This window comes from Salvelinus namaycush, chromosome 25, assembly GCF_016432855.1.
Source record: "Salvelinus namaycush isolate Seneca chromosome 25, SaNama_1.0, whole genome shotgun sequence".
Classification (NCBI taxonomy): domain Eukaryota; kingdom Metazoa; phylum Chordata; class Actinopteri; order Salmoniformes; family Salmonidae; genus Salvelinus; species Salvelinus namaycush.
Genome location: NC_052331.1, coordinates 19871214 through 19892216, shown reverse-complemented (window position 1 = coordinate 19892216; position 21003 = coordinate 19871214). Strand labels below are relative to the sequence as shown.

Genomic DNA, 21003 nt, shown 5'->3' with positions numbered 1-21003 from the left:
GGGCCTGCACTTACCACCAAAGTCACACAAACGGTGTAGTTCGTTATGAAAGAAAAACTGTAGTCAACGGGAAATAATTAAACTGTGTAGAATTCGACGGAATGCTTCCCTCAGCCCTTGGCTGGGAGAGACACCTGTTTTTAATATGGAGATTGGGCCAAACATCCCCGTATTTAACAATGGATTAGGGCTAAAGCCAGACTGAGGTTGGCAAATAGTGATTTAAGTCATTTTAAACTTACTAGAGGATGCAGGGAACTGCAAAGAGCATGTAAAGAAAGGGTTATAATGGTGCTGGTTGACAGTGGGTTTCCAGGTAGTAGAAACTACAGGTGGACTACAGTTTGTGGTTGCTGTAGTGACTGAAAAGATTTGAGCATTTTGATCTCATTCTTCCTTCAGAAACATCATCCAGACACCGCCCCATTTTTTTATAGTATATGTTATACAGTATACGTCATTGATCACAGGTTTTTATTAAACAACACCACTACCTTGGATATCGGCATTATTTACAGAATAGATTACACTAGGTCTGTCAACATCTTAATTTGTGCAGTGTTTTTTTTAAATGCACGTACACTATTTATTTATTTTTTTTATTTTTTTTATAAATTTTTATCCCCTTTTCTCCCCAATTTTCGTGGTATCCAATCGCTAGTAATTACTATCTTGTCTCATCGCTACAACTCCCGTACGGGCTCGGGAGAGACGAAGGTCGAAAGCCATGCGTCCTCCGAAGCGCAACCCAACCAAGCCGCACTGCTTCTTTAACACAGCGCGCCTCCAACCCGGAAGCCAGCCGCACCAATGTGTCGGAGGAAACACCGTGCACCTGGCCCCCTTGGTTAGCGCGCACTGCGCCCGGCCCGCCACAGGAGTCGCTGGAGCGCGATGAGACAAGGATATCCCTACCGGCCAAACCCTCCCCAACCCGGACGACGCCAGCCCAATTGTGCGTCGCCCCACGGACCTCCCGGTCGCGGCCGGCTGCGACAGAGCCTGGGCGCGAACCCGCACGTACACTATTTTATACTTTTTGTATGCTTTGTTTGGAGTTTTCACCTGAGACTGTATCACTATTGATGTCGACCACAGATGTAGCAACCAGTACTTTAAGAGAAACTTTTTTAATTCCAAGTTAGTGTAACATTTTGCAGTGCTGTTGTTGAAGCCAAGCACCACTAAAGTGGGTGTGTATGTGTAATAAATGCTTACCAAATGATATGATGGCATTATGCACCAGGGTTGGGGTCAATTCCATTTCAATCTATTCAGACAGTAAACCAAATTCCAATAGTTTTTTGTTGTTGTTTTTATTCACCCCCTTTTTCATGGTATCCAATTGGTAGTTACAGTCTTGTCTCATCGCTGCAACTCCCGTACAGACTCGGGAAAGGCGAAGGTCGAGATCCGTGCGTCCTTGTGTCAAGAAGCTGCACTGCTTCTTGACACAATGCCCACCTAACCCGGAAGCCAGCAGCACCAATGTGTTGGAGGAAACACCGTACACTTGGCAACCGTGTCAGCGCGCACTATGCCCGGCCCGCCACAGGAGTCGCTAGTGCGTGATGGGACAAGGACATCCCTGCCGGCCAAACCCATCCCATAACCCGGACGACGCTGGGCCAATTGCGCGCCGCCCCATGGGTCTCCTGGTCGTGGCTGGCTACGACAGAGCCTGGACTCGAACCCAGAATTTCAAGTGGCACAGCTAACACTGCAATGCAGTGTCTTAGACCACTGCGCCACCCGGGAGGCTCCTCAAATTCCAATTCCAAGCCCAAATTTTCCTAATTGAAAAGTATTGTAGAGATTTGGAATTTTAGTGTACTTCATAAATTGTCTGGAATTGACCCCAACCCTGTTACGCATTGTGTATGCCTATACTTTCTATGTAACATGCTTTAAAATGTTGCTGATGGGCAATTTCACTGATGCAGTCATACTAAACTCAGCAAAAAAAGAAATTTCCCTTTTTCAGGACCCTGTCTTTCAAAGATAATTCGTAAAAATCTAAATAACTTCACAGATCTTCATTGTAAAGGGTTTAAACACTGTTTCCCATGCTTGTTCAATGAACCATAAACAATTAATGAACATGTACCTGTGGAACGGTCGTTAAGACACTAACAGCTTACAGACGGTAGGCAATTAAGGTCACAGTTATGAAAACTTAGGACACTAAAGAGGCCTTTCTACTGACTCTGAAAAACACCAAAAGAAAGATGCCCAGGGTCCCTGCTCATCTGCGTGAACCTGCCGTAGGCATGCTGTAAGGAGGCATGAGGACTGCAGATGTGGCCAGGGCAATAAATTGCAATGTCCGTACTGTGAGACGCCTAAGACAGCGCTACAGGGAAACAGGACGGACAGCTGATCATCCTCGCAGTGGCAGACCACGTGTAACAACAACTGCACAGGATCGGTGCATCCGAACATCACACCTGCGGGACAGGTACAGGATGGCAACAACAACTGCCCGAGTTACACCAGGAACGCACAATCCCTCCATCGGTGCTCAGACTGTGTTCAATAGGTTGGACTGAGGGCTTGTAGGCCTGTAAGGCAGGTCCTCACCAGACATCACCGGCAACAACGTCGCCTATGGGCACAAACCCACCGTTGCTGGACTAGACAGGACTGGCAAAAAGTGCTCTTCACTGACGAGTCGCGGTTTTGTCTCACCAGGGGTGATGGTCGGATTCACATTTATCGTCGAAGGAATGAACGTTACACCGAGGCCTGTACTCTGGAGCAGGATCGATTTGGAGGTGGAGGGTCCTTTATGGCCTGGAGCGGTGTGTAATAGCATCATCGGACTGAGTTTGTTGTCATTACAGGCAATCTCAACGCTGTGCGTTACAGGGAAGACATCCTCCTCCCTCATGTGGTACCCTTCCCGCAGGCTCATCCTGACATGACCCTTCCAGCATGACAATGCCACCAGCCATACTGCTCGTTCTGTGCGTGATTTCCTGCAATACAGGCATGTCAGAGTTCTGCCATGGCCAGCAAAGAGCCTGGATCTCAATCCCATTGAGCACGTCTGGGACCTGTTGGATCGGAGGGTGAGGGCTAAGGCCATTCCCCCCAGAAATGAACTTGCAGGTGCCTTGGTGGAAGAGGGGGGTATCTCACAGCAATAACTGGCAAATCTGGTGCAGTCCATGAGGAGGAGATTGCACTGCAGTACTTCATGCAGCTGGTGGCCACACCAGATACTGACTGTTACTTTTGATTTTGACCCCCCCTTTATTCAGGGACACATTATTCAATTTCTGTTAGTCACATGTCTGTGGAACTTGTTCAGTTTATGTATCAGTTGTTGAATCTTGTAATGTTCATATAAATATTTACACATGTTAAGTTTGCTGAAAATAAACGCTGTTGACAGCGAGAGGACGGTTCTTTTTTTTGCTGAGTTTATGTAGATCAATTGTTACTATATTATTCCTTCCTAATTAATATGGAAATGTTTTCACAAAAGGGAGGCAAATGTGAAACACTGAACAAGCAGAGTACATTTTAATCGAACATATAATTCACTTGAAAATGTAGTTGTAAGAAGATGATAAAGAATGCATGGTTTATCAAAATTTGATCATTCACAAAATGTTTGATCATTCACTGTATGTTTGTTATGCCAATGTGTTACAGTATGCCAAATTGTAGGTGACTGTTGAATCAGAATCAGTTTAGCTAATTTGTAGAAACCCATCCATGTGGTGGGAGTATGTAAATACTTTGTATCATGTTCCAGAACTGTACAACAAGAACATTAAACACAGCTCCACTATTTGTTTTCATGTCTTTTCTGATTTGACCTGAAGGACGTATCCCACTTAGGGAACTGCTAGAAAGAGGTACTGTATATACAGGAAGTAAATGTTACTCCTGATATTGTTTGCTGTGAAGAAAGTATATCAAAGAGACTGTACAGTTTTATAATTTGGTATTAAGGTGCAAATATAATCCTATTCTCATGTTAATATTATGTTACATTCTTTACATCACACTATCATAAGAAAAAGTAGATTCTCATGTTATTCTTATGATACACAACATGTTGTATCACAGGGTCTGAACGACCCCCTCCCTATAAAAGTCAGCATGTCAAAGCAGCTGAACGTTGTGACAGCAAGGGCAAACTCATTCTTCATTTGGAGACTGACATTATAATTACTCACATAGTAAATCCTGAATACATTGTATGGAACAAAGCATACTATAATGACCAGCATAAAGCAAAGACTTTTGATCTGAGCCCAAAACTCCTGTTGAGAGAAGATCATCGCCCTGTGAGTTCTGTACACACAGCCCAAAATCCACACTTGGCAACAGGCCAGGGCCAATGTAACCACGATGATGAGAGCACAGATGATGTAATTCAGCACAGCCACAGTATGTTTCTCGTCAAAGATCCCTCCGAAATTGAAGCACTGGTTGTCATTGGTTGTTGTATTATTATCTGTAGATGATCCATACTTCACAGCAGTCAAAGGGACCACCACAATGAGCATGAGGCCCCAGACAGCAGCACTGGCCCCCAGGGCGTGAAGCCTCCTGTAGAACTCCACCTGATTGAACCTCCTGAAGAAACTCAGGTAGCGGATCACCAGAATGATCACATAGAAGACGAAGGCTAAGTACATGTGGGCGTGGATCATAGCACTGACCACCTTGCAGAAGTTGGGACCAAGATGCCACTCGCCGGCCGCGTAGAAATAAAGGCGGAAGGGCACAGTCAGGAGGAAGACGAAGTGGACCACGATCAGGTTCAGAACGGCTGTAGTGGTCACCGAGCGGACGTTGGACTTGATGATGTTGATCATGAGGGACATGCTGATGGTCCCTCCAACGAGCACAATAGTGTATATTGACAGCAATGCATATCTGTATGATTTAGACATGGCATTGTTGACATTTGTCCCATTCCCCATCCTCTCCTCTTGGTGTCATGAATTGTGAAATAAGGAGAATTTGAAGTAAGACATGTAACATTATTTAGATACATACAGTATGCTTATAAATGTAATGTTAGGTTAGGTGGCCATATCGTCTTACCTTAGTTTAATGCACCAACTGTATGTCACTCTGGATAAGAGTGTCTGCCAAATGACCTAAATTAAATATAGACGATATGGGGCTGTGGGAGTAAAAGTGTGTCAATAGTACAGTATGGAAATAGTAGGCAACTGTATGGACAATTATATATATAATACTCATATAATCTGTACATAGCTAAACAGCACTGACAAACGTGATTAATAGTCATGATCTCAGTCATCTGAAAACCTCACTAAAATAAACTGGCTACGGGAATACATGAGAACTTAATAAAACAGAAAATATCTGATTAAATAAAACCACAAATTCACCTGACCCTCTTCTGAAGCAAGAAATGAGAGAAAAAACATAGTCATACCGTTGACCTAACATAAGGTTGTCCGTTTCAGAGTATTCACTGGCTGCACACACATCTTAGAACTGACCTCTCCAGCAGAGCCATTGGTATGCAGATACGACCTGTCAGGTGGTACAGTTGGATAATTATTAACTCAGAATGTTTTTTCTGCGTGTGGCTTGTGGCCAAACCTACAGTATGTGTGGAGATCCCATACCTTTGTTTGATATCAAATTTCTAGTGAAGTACATCATTATCTACAGAATTATAACCAAATATGTCCTATTATTGACAGGTGAGACATCAAAGTAAATATTGGCTGAATACCAAAGATAGGCTTTACAGTCATTCCTTTTTAGTTTATATAATGTCAATGCTACAGTAATGTACCTGTAATTGAGAGGTGGAGGACGCAGAATCTAAATGTAGAACATCTTCTGAGAAGGTGCTCAACCTGCCTTGTAGCTCATGACACTGACAAACCGTCTGAATTATAGGAGACGTATGTCACAACCCTTTATTGATGTGAAATAGATTACTAACACAAGGAAGTCACCTTTCTACATTGTCAGGCTTGGGGAAGCCCCAAACACTTCCTGATTCCTTTGTATTACCAATAATCTGAGAGGAATCATTATTTTCGCAATTCAACCACAACCCTAATCCTAGCTTTATGTCCACATTCCAGTTCACGCTAACCCTAGCTTCAACCCCAACTCTAACCCTAGATTCATGTCCACATCCTGGTTCTACTCTAACCCTAGCGTCAACCACAACCCTAACCCTAGCTTTATGTCCACATCATGGTTCAACCCTAACCCTAGCTTTAACCACAACCCTAACCCTAGATTAAAATCAAATCACATTTTCTCGTCACATGCTCTGTAAACATAGGTAGACGAACAATACAGAGTTAAAGATACAAAAATACAAAATAAAAAGTGACATGAGGAATAAATACACAATGAATAATGAATAACAATAACGAGTAAAAATAACATGGTTATATACAGGGAGTACCAGTACCGAGTCGATGTGCGGGGAACGAGGTAATTGAAGTAGCTATGTACAGTGCCTTCAGAAAGTATTCACACCCCTTGACTTTTTCCACATTCTGCTGTATTACGGCCTGAATTTAAAATGTATTAAATTGACATTTTGTGTCACTGATCTACATACAATACCCCATTATGTCAAAGTGGAATTATGTTTTTAGAAATGTTTACAAATTAATTAAGTATTAAAACCTTTTGTTATGGCAAGACGAAATTAATTCAGAAGTAAAGATGTACTTAACACGTCACATAATAAGATGCATGGACTCACTCTGTGTGCAATAATAGTGTTTAACATTACTTTTAATCGAATGCCCCATCTCTGTACCCCACACATACAAATTATATGTAAAGTCCCTCAGTTGAACAGTGAATTTCAAGCACAAAGACCAGGGTGGTTTTCCAATGGTTCACAAAAGGCACCTATTAGTTGATGGGTAAAAATAAAGAACACATTGAATATCCCTTTGAGCATGGTGCAGTTATTAATTACACTTTGTATTGTGTATCAATACACCCAGTCACTACAAAGATACAGATGCTCTTCCTGACTCAGTTGCAGGAGAGGAAGGAAACAGCTCAGGGTTTTCACCACAATCAAATCAAATGTTATTTGTCACATGCGCCGAATACAACAGGTGTAGACCTTACAGTGAAATGCTTACTTACAAGCCCTTAACCAAAAATGCAGTTTAAAAAAATACCTAAAAAAAAATTATAATAAGAAATAAAAAAGTAACAAATAATTAAAGAGTAGCAGTAAAATAACAATAGTGAGGCTATATACAGGGGTACCGGTAAAGAGTCAATGTGCGGGGGCACCGGTTAGTCGAGGTAATTGAGGTAATATGTACATGAAGGTAGAGTTATTTAAGTCACTATGCATAGATAATAACAGAGAGTAGCAGCAGCGTAAAAGGGGGTGGGCGGGGCAATGCAAATAGTCTGGGTAGCCATTTGATTAGATGTTCAGGAGTTTTATGGCTTGAGGGTAGAAGCTGTTTAGAAGCCTCTTGGACCTAGACTTGGCGCTCCGGTACCGCTTACCATGCGGTAGCAGAGAGAACAGTCTATGACTAGGGTGGGTGGAGTCTTTGACAATTTTTAGGGCCTTCCTCTGATACCGCCTGGTATAGAAGTCCTGGATGGCAGGAAGCTTGGCCCCAGTGATGTATTGGGCCGTTCGCACTACCCTCTGTAGTGCCTTGTGGTCGGAGGCCGAGCAGTTGCCATACCAGGCAGTGATGCAACCAGTCAGGATGCTCTCGATGGTTCAGCTGTAGAACCTTTTGAGGATCTGAGGACCCATGCCAAATCTTTTCAGTCTGCTGAGGGGGAATAGTTTTTGTTGTGCCCTCTTCACAACTGTCTTGGGGTACTTGGACCATGTTAGTTTGTTGGTGATGTGGACACCAAGGAACTTGAAGCTCTCAACCTGCTCCACTACAGCTCCTCGATGAGAATGAGGGCGTGCTACGTCCTCCTTTTCCCGTAGTCCACAATCATCTCCATTGTTGTCCTGGCACCACACGGACAGATCTCTGACCTCCTCCCTATAGGCTAACTCGTTGTTGTCAGTGATCAGGCCTACCACTGCTGTGTCATCGGCAAACTTAATGATGGTGTTGGAGTCGTGCCTGGCCGTGCAGTCATGAGTGAACAGGGAGTACAGGAGGGGACTGAGCACGCACCCCTGAGGGGCCCGTGTTGAGGATCCCCTGTGTTGTTACCTACCCTTATCCCCTGGGGGAGGCCCGTCAGGAAGTCCAGGATCCAGTTGCAGAGGGAGGTGTTTAGTCCCAGGGTCTTTAGCTTAGTGATGAGCTTTGAGGGCACTATGGTGTTGAACGCTGAGCTGTAGTCAATGAATAGCATTCTCCCATAGGTGTTCCTTTTGTCTAGGTGGGAAAAGGCAATGTGAAGTGTTAGTGCGGTATGCAAATTCGAGTGGGTCTAGGGTTTCTGGGATAATGGTGTTCATGTGATCCATGACCAGCCGTTCAAAGCACTTCATGGCTACAGACGTGAGTGCAATGGGTCGGTAGTCATTAAAGCAGGTTACTTTAGTGTTCTTGGGCACAGGGATTATGGTGGTCTGCTTGAAACATGTTTGTATTACAGACACAGACAGGGAGGGGTTAAAATCTCAGTGAAGACACTTGCTAGTTGGTCAGTGCATGCTTGGAGTACACATCCTGGTAATCCATCTGGCCCTGTGGCCTTGTGAATGTTGACCTGTTTAAAGGTCTTGCTCACGTCGGCAGCGGAGAGCGTGATCACAGAGTCGTCCGGAACAGCTGATGCTCTCATGCATGTTTCAGTGTTTAATTTAAAAAATATATATATTTAACCTTTATTTAACTAGGCAAGTCAGTTAAGAACAAATTGTTATTTACAATGTCAGCCTACTCCGGTCAAATCCGGACGACGCTGGGCCAATTGTGCGCCGCCCTCTGCGACTCCCAGTCACGGCCGGATGTGATACAGCCTGGATTCAAACCAGGTACTATAGTGACGCCTCTTGCACTGAGATGCAGTGCCTTAGACCGCTGCGCCACTCAGGAGTCCAAGTGTTACTTGCCTCGAAGCGAGCATAGAAGTAATTTAGCTCGTCTGGTAGGCTCATGTCACTGGGCAGTTCTCGGCTGTGCTTCCCTTTGTAGTCTGTAATAGTTTGCAAGCCCTGCCACATTCGACGAGCGTCGGAGCCGGTATACGATCCAATCTTAGTCCTGTATTGACGCTTTGCCTGTTTGATGGTTCGTCGGAGGGCATAGCGGGATTTCTTATAAGCTTCCGGGTTAGAGTCCCGCTCCTTGAAGCGGCATCTCTATCCATTAGCTCAGTGTGGATATTGCCTATAATCCATGGCTTCTGGTTGGGGTATGTACGTACAGTCACTGTGGGGACGATGTCATCCATGCACTTGTTTATGAAGCCAGTGACTGATGTGGTATACTCAATGCCATCGGAAGAATCCCGGAACATATTCCAGTCTGTGCTAGCAAAACAGTCCTGTAGCTTAGCATCTGCTTCATCTGACCACTTTTTTATTGACCGAGTCACTGGTGCTTCCTGCTTTAATTTTTGCTTGTAAGCAGGAATCAGGATAGAATTATGGTCAGATTTACCAAATGGAAGGCGAGGGAGAGCTTTGTACGCGTCTCTGTGTGTGGAGTAAAGGTGGTCTAGAGTTTCTTTCCCCTCTGGTTGCACAAGTTAACATGCTGGTAGAAATTAGCCTGATGAGGCAAATTGTGATTTTGGCCTGATGAGGCCAATGGCCAATGGTGATTTTAAAACAGAGTTGAATGGCTGTGATAGGCGATAACTGAGGATGGATCAACAACATTGTAGTTACTCCACAATACTAACATAAATGACAGAGTGAAATGAAGGAAGCCTGTACAGAATAAAAATATGCCAAAACATGCATCCTGTTTGCAATAAGGCACTAAAGTAATACTTTTTTTTTTTAAATACAAAAAATGACCTTTTTGTCCTGAATACAAAGCGTTATGTTTGGGGGAAATCCAACACAACACATCACTATGAGTACTTCTCTTCATATTTTCAAGCAAGGCTGCATCATGTCATGGGTATGCTTGTCATCAGCAAGGACTAGGGGAATTTTTTAGGATAAAAAACTCAGACAAATGACCGACAAATCTATGGATATAGCAGCCTATAGCCTAATTTCATCTGCCAAACAGGAAGAATATGAAGAAATAGGCTTCAACACAAAGCCCTCTTGTTGTTAGTAAAGTCTAATTAAAATTAATACGGTTTAAATGAATTATGCCTACTGGAATTTGCCTTCTTTCAGCACCATGAGCTGTCCATTTCCGATTGATTGTGCTGCAGCTGCTGCTTCAAGTTACAGCATCACAATGTAAATTACTTGAATCTGGCTTATTATAAGGTCTATAACACTGATAAATACATAATGTGCAAGAAACATATTGTTTTTGATAAAATCAATTATAGTAGTAGCAAGCTATCAAAGTTTGTCACGCCCTGACCTGAGTTATCTCTGTTTTCTTTATATTTTGGTTAGGTCAGGGTGTGACTAGGGTGGGTACGTTAGTTTTGTATTTTCTAGGGGATTTGTATGTCAAGGGTTGTTGTAGGTCTAGGTGATTTATATGTCTATGGTGGCCTGATATGGTTCCCAATCAGAGGCAGCTGTTTATCGTTGTTTAGCCATTTTCCCTTTTGTGTTCGTGGGTTCTTGTCTATGTGTAGTTGCCTGTCAGCACTCTTTTGTATAGCGTCACGGCTCGTTTTGTTATTTTGTTAGTTTTGTTCAGTGTTCATTCTTATATTAAAGAAGAATGTACGCATACAACGCTGTGCCTTGGTCTCCTCGTTTTGACGGCCGTGACAGAAGAACCCACCATAAAAGGACCAAGCAGCGTGTTATGGAGGAATGGACCTGGGAGGAGATTTTGGACGGAGCAGGACCCTGGACGCAGGCTGGGGAGTCGCCTAGGAGCAAGAGAGGACAGCAACGACGTCGGGGAGGTAGGCCACAGAAACCCCAATAATATTTGGGGGGGGGGGGGGCACATGGAGCAGTCGGCGAAGTTGAGGGGTGAGTCAGAGATTGTCGAAGAGTTATTGGACAGATTGGAGGAGAGTGAACGGAGGGGAGATTATGAGACCTTCGAGGAGTTGTTGATTAAATTGGAGGAGAGTGAAGAGAGAGAGCTGTTGGTTTGGCGTAGTATGCACGGCATTCGCCCTGAGGAGCGTGTTAGCTGTCCGATGCCACCTGTGTCAGTTCCTCGTACTCATCCTGAAACGTGTGTTAAAGTTCCGGAACAATTGATGCCAGCTATACACACCAGGTCTCCAGTGTACCTTCACAACCCGGTGTGTCCTGTTCCTACTCCTCGCACTCTTCCTCCAGTGCGCTTCCACAGTCCAGTACGTCCTGTGCCTCTTCCTCGCACTCACCCTGAGGTGCGTGTCATCAGCCCAGTGCCACCGGTACCGGTCCCACGCATCAGTTCTCCAGTGAGCATCCACAGTCCAGTACGTCCTGTGCCTCCTCTCCGCACTCGCCCTGAGGTGCGTGTCATCAGCCCGGTACCACCAGTTTCGGCACCACGCATCAGACCTCGAGTGCGCCTCCACAGTCCAGTACGTCCTGTGCCTCCTCTCCGCACTCGCCCTGAGGTGCGTGTCCTCAGCCCGGGACCACCAGTTCCGGCACCACGCATCAGGCCTGCAGTGCGCTTCCACAGTCCAGTACGGCCTGTGCCTCCTCTCCGCACTCGCCCTGAGGTGCGTGTCCTCAGTCCGGTACCACCAGTTCCGGCACCACGCATCAGGCCTCCAGTGTGCTTCCACAGTCCAGTACGGCCTGTGCCTCTTCCCCGTACTCGCCCTGAGGTGCGTGTCCTCAGCCCGGTACCACCAGTTCCGGCACCACGCATCAGGCTTCCAGTGCGCTTCCATAGTCCAGAGCTTCCGGCGACAGTACCCAGTCCAGAGCTTCCGGCGACAGTACCCAGTCCAGAGCTTCCGGCGACAGTACCCAGTCCAGAGCTTCCGGCGACAGTACCCAGTCCAGAGCTTCCGGCGACAGCACCCAGTCCAGAGCTTCCAGCGACAGTACCCAGTCCAGAGCTTCCGGCGACAGTATCCAGTCCAGAGCTTCCGGCGACGTTTCACAGTCCGGAACCTCCAACGACGGGCCACAGTCCGGAACCTCCAACGACGGGCCACAGTCCGGAACCTCCAACGACGGTTCCCAGTCCGGGGCCTCCGGCGACGGTTCCCAGTCCGGGACCTCCGGTGACGATCCGCAGTCCAGAGCCTCCGGCGATGATCCACGGTCCGGTTATACAAAGGCGGAGGGATCAGCGTAAGGAGGGGGGGCTGCATCCAGAACCGGAGCCGCCACCGAGGGTAGATGCCCCCCCGGACCACGCTGCGCCTTTGTCACGAACGTCGTAGAGAGGAGACCAAGGCGCAGCGTGATTATAATACATACTTCTTTTAATAAAGAAATATACTGAACAAACTAATACAAAACAACAAAACGAACGTGACCGCTATAAACACTGAGTGCAGACATGCAACATCACATAGACAGTAACCCACAAACCAAACTGGAAAATGGCAACCTAAATAGGATCCCCAATCAGAGACAACAATAAACAGCTGCCTCTGATTGGGAACCAATCCAGGCCACCATAGACCTACATATGCCTAGACTACACACACACACCTAGACATACAAAAACCCTAGACAATACAAAACAATCATATCCACCCTCGTCACACCCTGACCTGACCAAAATAATACAGAAAACATAGAATACTAAGGTTAGGGCGTGACAGCCTTGGTCTCCTTCTTTTGACAGCCGTGACAAAGTTGACCTCAGTTCCTCCTCATCTTCGCCAACTGCTCACAGATACAGTGTGGGTAGGCTAGTCTATATAATTAGATTATTATTATTGTTAAATGGCGGTCAAGAATCGATCATCATGTCACCAGAATAAGACCCTCATCATTTCTTGGAAAGGAGCATCAAGATCTTCACCACCCTGTGAAGTTCATTATAACTTTAATCTGTAGCCTAATAAACTGCATGGTTTCCCGAGTCATAGTGGGAGGATTACACACCATATAATTGGGTGACTCCAAGTTTACTTACTGGATTTAATTTGTATTGTTCAAACAGTGACTGTAAATCCTCCAGCTGTACAAGGGCTGCCAGGGATGACAAGATGGCTCAGAAACTATGGGAACTCAGGTGCCAAATGCTTGGGAAAACATGGGACTGAACATTATCCTTGGAATATTCATATAAATATGCTATGTCAATTGTCTGAAAAAAATGTCAAGTGATTGGCTTGAATGCTTACACATGCATATTGCGCAGTAGCCTATAAGGCCTGCTATGAGTATGAATGCTGTATACAGAATAGGGCTGTGACGGTCATGGTATTTTTGGATTGCGATAATTGGGCAGCCAAATGACCGCAATAACCATCTCCGTACAAACCGTTCGAATAGCAAACAAATATATACAGTACCAGCCAAAAGTTTGGACACACCTGGATACTGAGCACTTGTTGGCTGCTTTTCCTTCACTCTGTGGTCCAACTCATCTCAATTAGGTTGAGGTCGGGTGATTGTGGAGGCCAAGTCATCTGATGCAGCACTCCATCACTCTCCTTCTTGGTCAAATAGCCCTTACACAGTTTGGAGGTGTGTTTTGGGTCATTGTCCTGTTGAAAAACAAATGATGGTCCCAATAAGCGCAAACCAGATGCGATGCCGTATCGATGCAGAATGCTGTGGTAGCCATGCTGGTTAAGTGTTCCTTGAATTCTAAATAAATCACTGACAGTGTCACCAGCAAAGCACCATCACACCTCCTCCTCCATGCTTTACGGTGGGAACCAGACATGCGGAGATCATCCGTTCACCTACTCTGCGTCTCACAAAGACACAGCAATTGGAACCAAAAATCTCAAATTTGGACTCATCAGACCAAAGACAGATTTCCACCAGTCTAATGTCCATTGCTTGTGTTTCTTGGCCCAAGCAAGTCTCTTCTTCTTATTGGTGTCCTTTAGTCGTGGTTTCGTTGCAGCAATTTGACCATGAAGACCTGATTCACGCAGGCTCCTCTGAACAGTTGATGTTGAGATCTGTTACTGTCTGTTACTTGAACTCTGTGAAGCATTTATTTGGGCTGAAATTTCTGAGGCTGGAAGTTCTTATGAACTTATCCTCTGCAGCAGAAGTAACTCTGGGTCTTCCTTTCCTGTGGCAGTCCTCATGAGAGCCAGTTTCATCATAGCGCTTGATGGTTTTTGCGACTGCACTAGACATTTTCCACATTGACTGACCTTCATGTCTTGATGGATTGTTGTTTCTCTTTGCTTATTTGAGCTGTTCTTGCCATAATATGGACTTGGTCTTTTACCAAATAGGGTTTCTTCTGTATACCAACCCTACCAAATCACAAAACAATTGATTGGCTCAAACACATTAAGGAAAGAAATTCCAATAATTTACTTTTTACAAGGCACATATGTTAATTGAAATTAATTCCAGGTGACTATCTCATGAAGCTGGTTGATAGAATGCCAAGAGTGTGCAAAGCTGTCATCAAGGCAAAGGGTGGCTACTTTGAAGAATCTAAAATATATTTTGATTTGTTTAACACTTTTTTGGTTACTATAAGATTCCATATGTGTTATTTCATAGTTGTGATGTCTTCACTATTATTCTACAATGTAGAAAATAGTAAAAATAAAGAAAAACCCTTGAATGAGTAGGTGTGTCCAAACTTTTGACCGGTACTGTATATATATATATTTTAAGCATATATATGTATATTTTCCTCTCCTCTGCTCCTGACTGCATGTGCTTCCATAGATTATATTTATGTGTGCTGCTGCTGCACTTTGCTGGCACCTTTCTATGTGTGTTAATTTGCTACAACACCTTGCTTGTTTCAGCACATTATTAAGAGTCCATGTTACCACAGAAACGGACCCAACCCCATGAAGGCCCGCGTCCGTCTTCAATCAACTGTTCTTTCAAAAACAGCAAAAAGCAGTTTACATGTTTAAGAAGGTTATTTCATTTTCATGACCGTCCTCATCCATAACTGTTGGTTACTCAGTTATATGGTAATTGTGCAAGCCATAGTACAGAACTTTTGTACTGGACATGTAAAACCTTACAGAAATGTACCATGGAAGTACAATGAAAAAACTACCATGGTACTATCATGCTTTTTTAGTCACTACCATGGCAGGAAAATACCATGGTACTGGTGGAAATACCATTGTATTTTCCTGCCATGGTAGCGACCCAAAAAACATGCATAAAGGTGTACAATGAAAAAAATCATGTTTTTGTAATAGCAGCATGTAGTGAAACATGAAAGCATGGTAGTTGTTAAATAAATGTATTATGATGGTCTGTGTCCCACCGTTTTTCGGGTAAAGTCACCAAAACGTAGTAATTTATGGTACTCAAATAATGCAACATTGACTACTAGCTCTGGAATGGCAAAGCGTAGGCTTAGTAACGTTACCCCTTTAGCTCGTAGTGAAAACCCACAACACACATGGTAGTGTAGTGTACCCTCTTAAACCTTAGGACCTGAATAGGGTATGGTGAGAAGAATGAAGGTAGTCTGAAACCTTGAAGATTTAAAATTGTTTATCCAGTGCTTCTCTCTTCAATACAGTTTTCAGTTGGCTCTGTCATTCAACTGACTCTTATACAATTCTAAATAGCCAACATAAAACAACAATTTTTTTAAATGTATGATCATCTTATCACATAGATACATTTTAATGATGTAATTCTCAACCTATACCTAAAAACAGCAAGTTATAATGTTTCTCTTTGTTAACAAGGTTCGTTGATCCTGCCGTTAGCTTGACTAAAGCTAACTTTAGCCGACGTTAGCTTCTATGCTAACAGACTTTTATAAATTAACTTCATCAAGAAATAACAACAAGTATATCATCACACTCCGCTTAACTTGGTGTTTCATTTCATATGCTCTATAACTCGCTCACCGTGATGATAACGTTTAAAATATGTATTTTATCTGGTGCTTCCCTCTTCAGTTTTTAATTAACTTGGCTCTCTCATTCAACTGACTCACTGACTAGGCAGGCTACCGCGAGAGCCAATGTCGAGTAAGAGCGCGTGAAGCAACCACTAGAGCGGCAAAAAAAAACGTGACTATAAATACTGTAAATGATTACAAAATTCCAAAGATTAGGCTACCATATATCTCACATTCTCCCACATTTCAGGTTGGCAACACAGGGAACCCAAACATGAGCAAAAAACGATACTATACAGAAAGTATTTCCCCTTTTTCACAGCAACTTTTCCCCTTTATCTTTAATTATACAGTCAAACTAGGACCAACAATAGTAGCCTGCCTCTGACTTCATCAGAAACTTGCCCATACGGGTAAATAAATTACCAATATAATACCAACCAAACTCTTTTGACCTTGAGGAGTTTATTTATTTAATGCATTATACTGCCATTGTACTATGGTAACGCACAATTAATAAAGATTGTACCATATGATAATTTTTGCTACCATTTATCATCATTGTGCGTTACCATGGTATTTCCATGATCCACATCTATACCATGGTAAAAATTAGGCAATACCATAGTATTATTTAAGTGCATGGCAGTAACATCATACTTCAAAGTTAAAACCACGGTACATTTCCATGATTCAAACTATACCATGGTATGAATGAAAGTACCATAGTAGTACCAAGGTCAATTTTTGTAAGGGTAGGAACAATGACTCAAGATCTTGAACAAGGCGTTTGCTGAAACTGCTACCACTGTTTTCTGAAAGACAGCCATATGCTGTACATGGCACCCTACTACCATCTAGTGAGTGAGTGACTGCATTCAATCTTGCACAGCTTCAAAGTCCATGCCTGAATGACTACGTCTAGAAATGGTTTCCATACATTGTAGAGGCATAGGTGGATTTACATTTGATTTAAGGGTGTCTGCATGAGGACAGACCTTTTAAGCCTATGTTCATATTAGTAAAAAATATTCCTATCTGGGCAGGAGGGGATTTAATTGTATTCATACAAGCTGCCTATACCAATACCATGTATTTAAAGGTTAACAGGCACTCCCTTTCTTTTTTAGCATTATGTTCACAGAAGTACATTGGTTTCGGAATTATCACGGGCACGGTGGTTTACAATATCCATTTAGAGGTTCTCAGGAGAGCATGTAGCTTAGCTATTCCATTAGGCATTATTTGATTCATAAGTAAGTACATTTACTAGATTTACTCAGGACACGAAAGTTCGGTTTGCACCCCCGAAGAATGTCGCTACTTTTCCTATTTCGCGTGCGTCAGAGTTGGCGTCATCCTTCGCATCCGAGTTACCCTTGAGCGCATGCGTATTTACCCGATGTCGACGTCAGCTTTTAGAACATACGTGGCCTTTACATAGAGCAGTCACATAAATAGGTCTTCAGAAGAGAACTCCGGTAAGTCTACTAGAATTACCCTATCTCATTAATTTACAGATCTATTTTTGTGTTGTTAATAGTTTAGAAGTTTCATCAAGACACGCATTGTAAGATCTTTACCAATATATTGTTTTCAGAAGAACAGTCGTTACAATGTAGCTATCTTTCATTGGCTGAGCTGCAGTATCGGCTACAGAGTAACTACCTATTTCAATGTCTTCACGAAATGTTAAACATTGGCACAAACCAGTGTGTTGAAATTTTAAGGCTACCCAAGCCTGAAGTTTATGGTACTGGAGGGTTACACTGGTGTATAGGCTACTGAGCTACAGCAAAATGACACTAACCTAAAAGCTTACACTGTATTAGATGTATATATGCTGCTGAGTAGGCCTATACGTTAACTTATAAATTGTATTTATTGTTCCCCCATTAGGATCAAAACCTTTCCAACATGGACCAAGTAATGCAATTTGTGGAGCCCAGCCGGCAGTTTGTGAAGGACTCAATAAGGCTTGTGAAGAGGTGTACCAAGCCAGACAGAAAAGGTAATCTATTTTATATCATAGTTATTTATCCTTATCGTGAATGGCTGGCTGTTGTGAATGGTCGACGTTTCTTAGACAACACGGTACCCTTATACTGTAAATAAAATGAAATGTAGTTAGTTACCTTTTGAGGAATTCTCACAAACCTCCCTTCCTAGCATGATGTCATCATAGATGCGTAGAACTGATTGGGCATATTTATTTGTATTATAGATCATTCCTTTCTGCCACTGTCTTTTATTTTCTGCTTTTATCAGTTGACGGTCCAAATCCATACATAATTTTTTACAATAATAATATCGTACATTTCTTGTATTGAATTGATTTAATGATTTGTTAGCCTCTGTTTGATCTAACTTCGTAAGGTAGCATTGTAGCATACAAAAGGTAGTGCTGAGTGATTAGTGCTTTTTGAGGTAATTTCAGTAAGATTATAAAAAATAAAAAATCTGTTTTCAGTTTCGATGTATAAAATAAAAAAATAATGCATTGTGGGTTGAATGCTGTAACGACACAGAATAAAACAATTAATAAGTCCCATGATGGCAGTGACTGCCTAATACTGTTTATCACTTATTAACCAACATTTATTCACATTACTTTAATAAAATATTTCAGTTGTGTGTATATAACATTTGATGACTTTATTATTTAATTCCAAGTCATTATCGCATCTGTATAAAGCTGCTGCCTATGCTGTCTCTCAAAATAACAATTGTATTAGTAAATAAGGCGCACTTTTATGACTGCTGAATACCAACTATCCATCACTTAGTTCATCTATTTTCTGGTGGAGATACCTCGTGAAGCAACTACACTCTCCCTCTCGTTCGCGCATTCTTTTCTCGTCTCTTCACTCTCCATGTCTTCCCCACACTAACCTAACATAGCAGGCAAAGAAACACACATACCGGACAAGGCACGCAATGGATTGTGGTCATTGTAGTTAATTATCATGTTTTCATCACTAAACTATGTAGAATAATGGCCTGTTGGAAACTACTACATAAATCACATCTGGCCCGGAATGTGTGATCTCTCGAGAAACTGCTCAATGTGCGTATTAAGCACACCGAAATAAAACAAACAAAATGGAATTCACATAATTGTACTGCTCTCGGGTCAATTAACGCTAGCTGTTTTAAAAACCGAAAAATAACCAACATTTTGGTTAATCGCGATGCACTAACAGAAGGTAGCAAACTACATTGTTTTACAATAACAATACTGTACATGATTTGATTTAATGATTTGTTAGCCTCAGGTCAACCAAACTGTGTAAGGTAGCAGCCAACAGAATTTGGCCATGCAAAATCTGATTAAACTTTGTTATTTTTAATTTCAGAATTCTCAAAGATTGCAATGGCCACAGCAATAGGTTTTGCTATCATGGGTTTCATTGGTTTCTTTGTCAAACTCATCCACATCCCCATCAACAACATCATTGTGTAAGTATTAATCAACCGTAGCCTAGTATTACTGTAAATCAGTGCTATTCAACTATACTTTTATAGTTGCAGGGGGGCTGAACATTTTTCAACATGCAATTATTCTTCAGAAGAACTATATATATAAAACTATGCACACACACCATATAATGCACTTAAATGTTGCTGAAAGTAATTTGGTCATTTTTCCCCCTCTGAAAACAAAGTATTTTGTCTTTATTGTCTTTATTGCCTTTTGTCTTTATTGCACACAGTGATAAGATGGACCAGCAGGCTATGTGATGCTCTATATTAGGAAACAAATGCGTACCAATGTATTTAAGAAAACCTTTGACTCTGGCCTTATTGCCATTAACTCAATAAAGGTTAAAAATCACACATGAAGATATAGCAATCCGGTAGCCTTATTCAACATTTCAGTCTAAAGGAAGTATGCTTTGAATTCATTTTCTCCAGACCTTAGTAGGGCCGGGACGATTCTTTTCCATGGCAAAAATTAAAACATATAGCAGACCAAACTATTTGGTCCTTTAAAAACATGCTGTATGTAAAATATTGTGTGCTATAGCTTGGGAAATAAATAAATGTTACTCTGGATGACAACATTATGTTTGTTTCCAAAAATTGGGCTGTTTTTCCTAAAAAAGTTAAAGCCACTTTGTGTTTTGTTTCCTTGCCTCAATACTAACGAGTATCGTGATACTAGTTTCGTCCCGGCCCTAATTATTTCCCAAGCTATAGAAGTCAATATTTTACATACAGCAGGTTTTTAAAGGACCAAATAGTTTGGTCTGCTATATGTTTTAATTTTTGCCATAGAAAAAAATATTGCAACAATGGTATCATCACAGCCCAAGTTATTGTCTGTCTTTTTTTCTCATGCGTCCTTCTAACGAGTCCTGCCCACCTTGTGAGGGTCATAGAGGGGTGCACGTTCCTGAGAGTCTTAGCTTTCAGGAATGGGGTCATAGATGCTATAGTCCAAACCATTCTAACGCTAAAGCAAAATTCATAGGAAGAAAAAATCAAATTAATTTCCCATCTAACGCTAGAAACTACACTAATGGGCCTAGTAGCATTTGTCATTTTGGCAATAAACATAAGATTTTTGCATGGAATTTCCTCCCCAGATTTTTAAAATAATGTTCCAGAACTGATCAGGGGTCCAGTGTGAATTGAGAAAGGGCCCAATCAGGACTGTGCGCCGGCAATTGAATAGCCCTTCTGTAAATCAATCACTGCACAATGATGATAGATGGCACTGTTCCTTCATGGCAATTGCTTTTTCATATTTTAAAACATTCTTATCTCTTTTAAATTAATTAATTGCAATCTTGTCTTGCAGTGGTGGTTGAATATCTCCCCGGACTGACTGACTAGCTGCAACAAGACATGGGCTCAAATGCCGAGAAGTGTTTTTTTTTTTTTTGTATATTATTATCTTCAGTTCATATTTGTTTGCTCTGTAAATAAATCTGGCTTAGTAAGAATTCAAATCTCTGGTGTTAATTTCCTCTAAATAACT

At 42.4% G+C, this 21003-nt stretch overlaps 2 protein-coding genes across 5 annotated transcripts; one reads left to right on the top strand and one right to left on the bottom strand.

Moving 5' to 3' along the window:
• Positions 1 to 3501: 3501 nt before the first annotated feature.
• LOC120019974 (probable G-protein coupled receptor 141) lies at positions 3502 to 5506 on the bottom strand. Its single transcript, XM_038963387.1, has 3 exons — positions 5429 to 5506; positions 5068 to 5149; positions 3502 to 4949 (listed from the first exon to the last, which is right to left on the bottom strand). The coding sequence occupies exon 3, from the start codon at positions 4941 to 4943 to the stop codon at positions 4053 to 4055; it is 891 nt and encodes a 296-aa protein (XP_038819315.1). The 5' UTR covers positions 4944 to 4949; positions 5068 to 5149; positions 5429 to 5506; the 3' UTR covers positions 3502 to 4052.
• An 11864-nt stretch (positions 5507 to 17370) lies between these two features.
• LOC120020334 (protein transport protein Sec61 subunit gamma-like) lies at positions 17371 to 20974 on the top strand. Of its 4 annotated transcripts, none has more exons than XM_038963911.1 (4): positions 17371 to 17500; positions 17919 to 18030; positions 19376 to 19478; positions 20824 to 20974. In XM_038963911.1, the coding sequence occupies exons 2-4, from the start codon at positions 17937 to 17939 to the stop codon at positions 20831 to 20833; spliced, it is 207 nt and encodes a 68-aa protein (XP_038819839.1). In that variant the 5' UTR covers positions 17371 to 17500; positions 17919 to 17936; the 3' UTR covers positions 20834 to 20974. The 4 variants fall into 4 exon arrangements, with proteins under 4 accessions (XP_038819839.1, XP_038819841.1, XP_038819840.1 ...); XM_038963913.1 differs by lacking the exon at positions 17371 to 17500 and adding an exon at positions 17511 to 17589; XM_038963912.1 differs by lacking the exon at positions 17371 to 17500 and adding an exon at positions 17568 to 17679.
• Positions 20975 to 21003: the final 29 nt, after the last annotated feature.

Excerpts from the sequence above, each read along its gene's own strand:
- LOC120020334 (XM_038963910.1), top strand. Across the intron at positions 18,031-19,375 it reads TACCAAGCCAGACAGAAAAG|AATTCTCAAAGATTGCAATG; the intron begins GTAATCTATTTT and ends TTTTAATTTCAG.
- LOC120019974 (XM_038963387.1), bottom strand. The coding sequence starts at position 4,943 with ATGGGGAATGGGACAAATGTCAACAATGCCATGTCTAAATCATACAGA.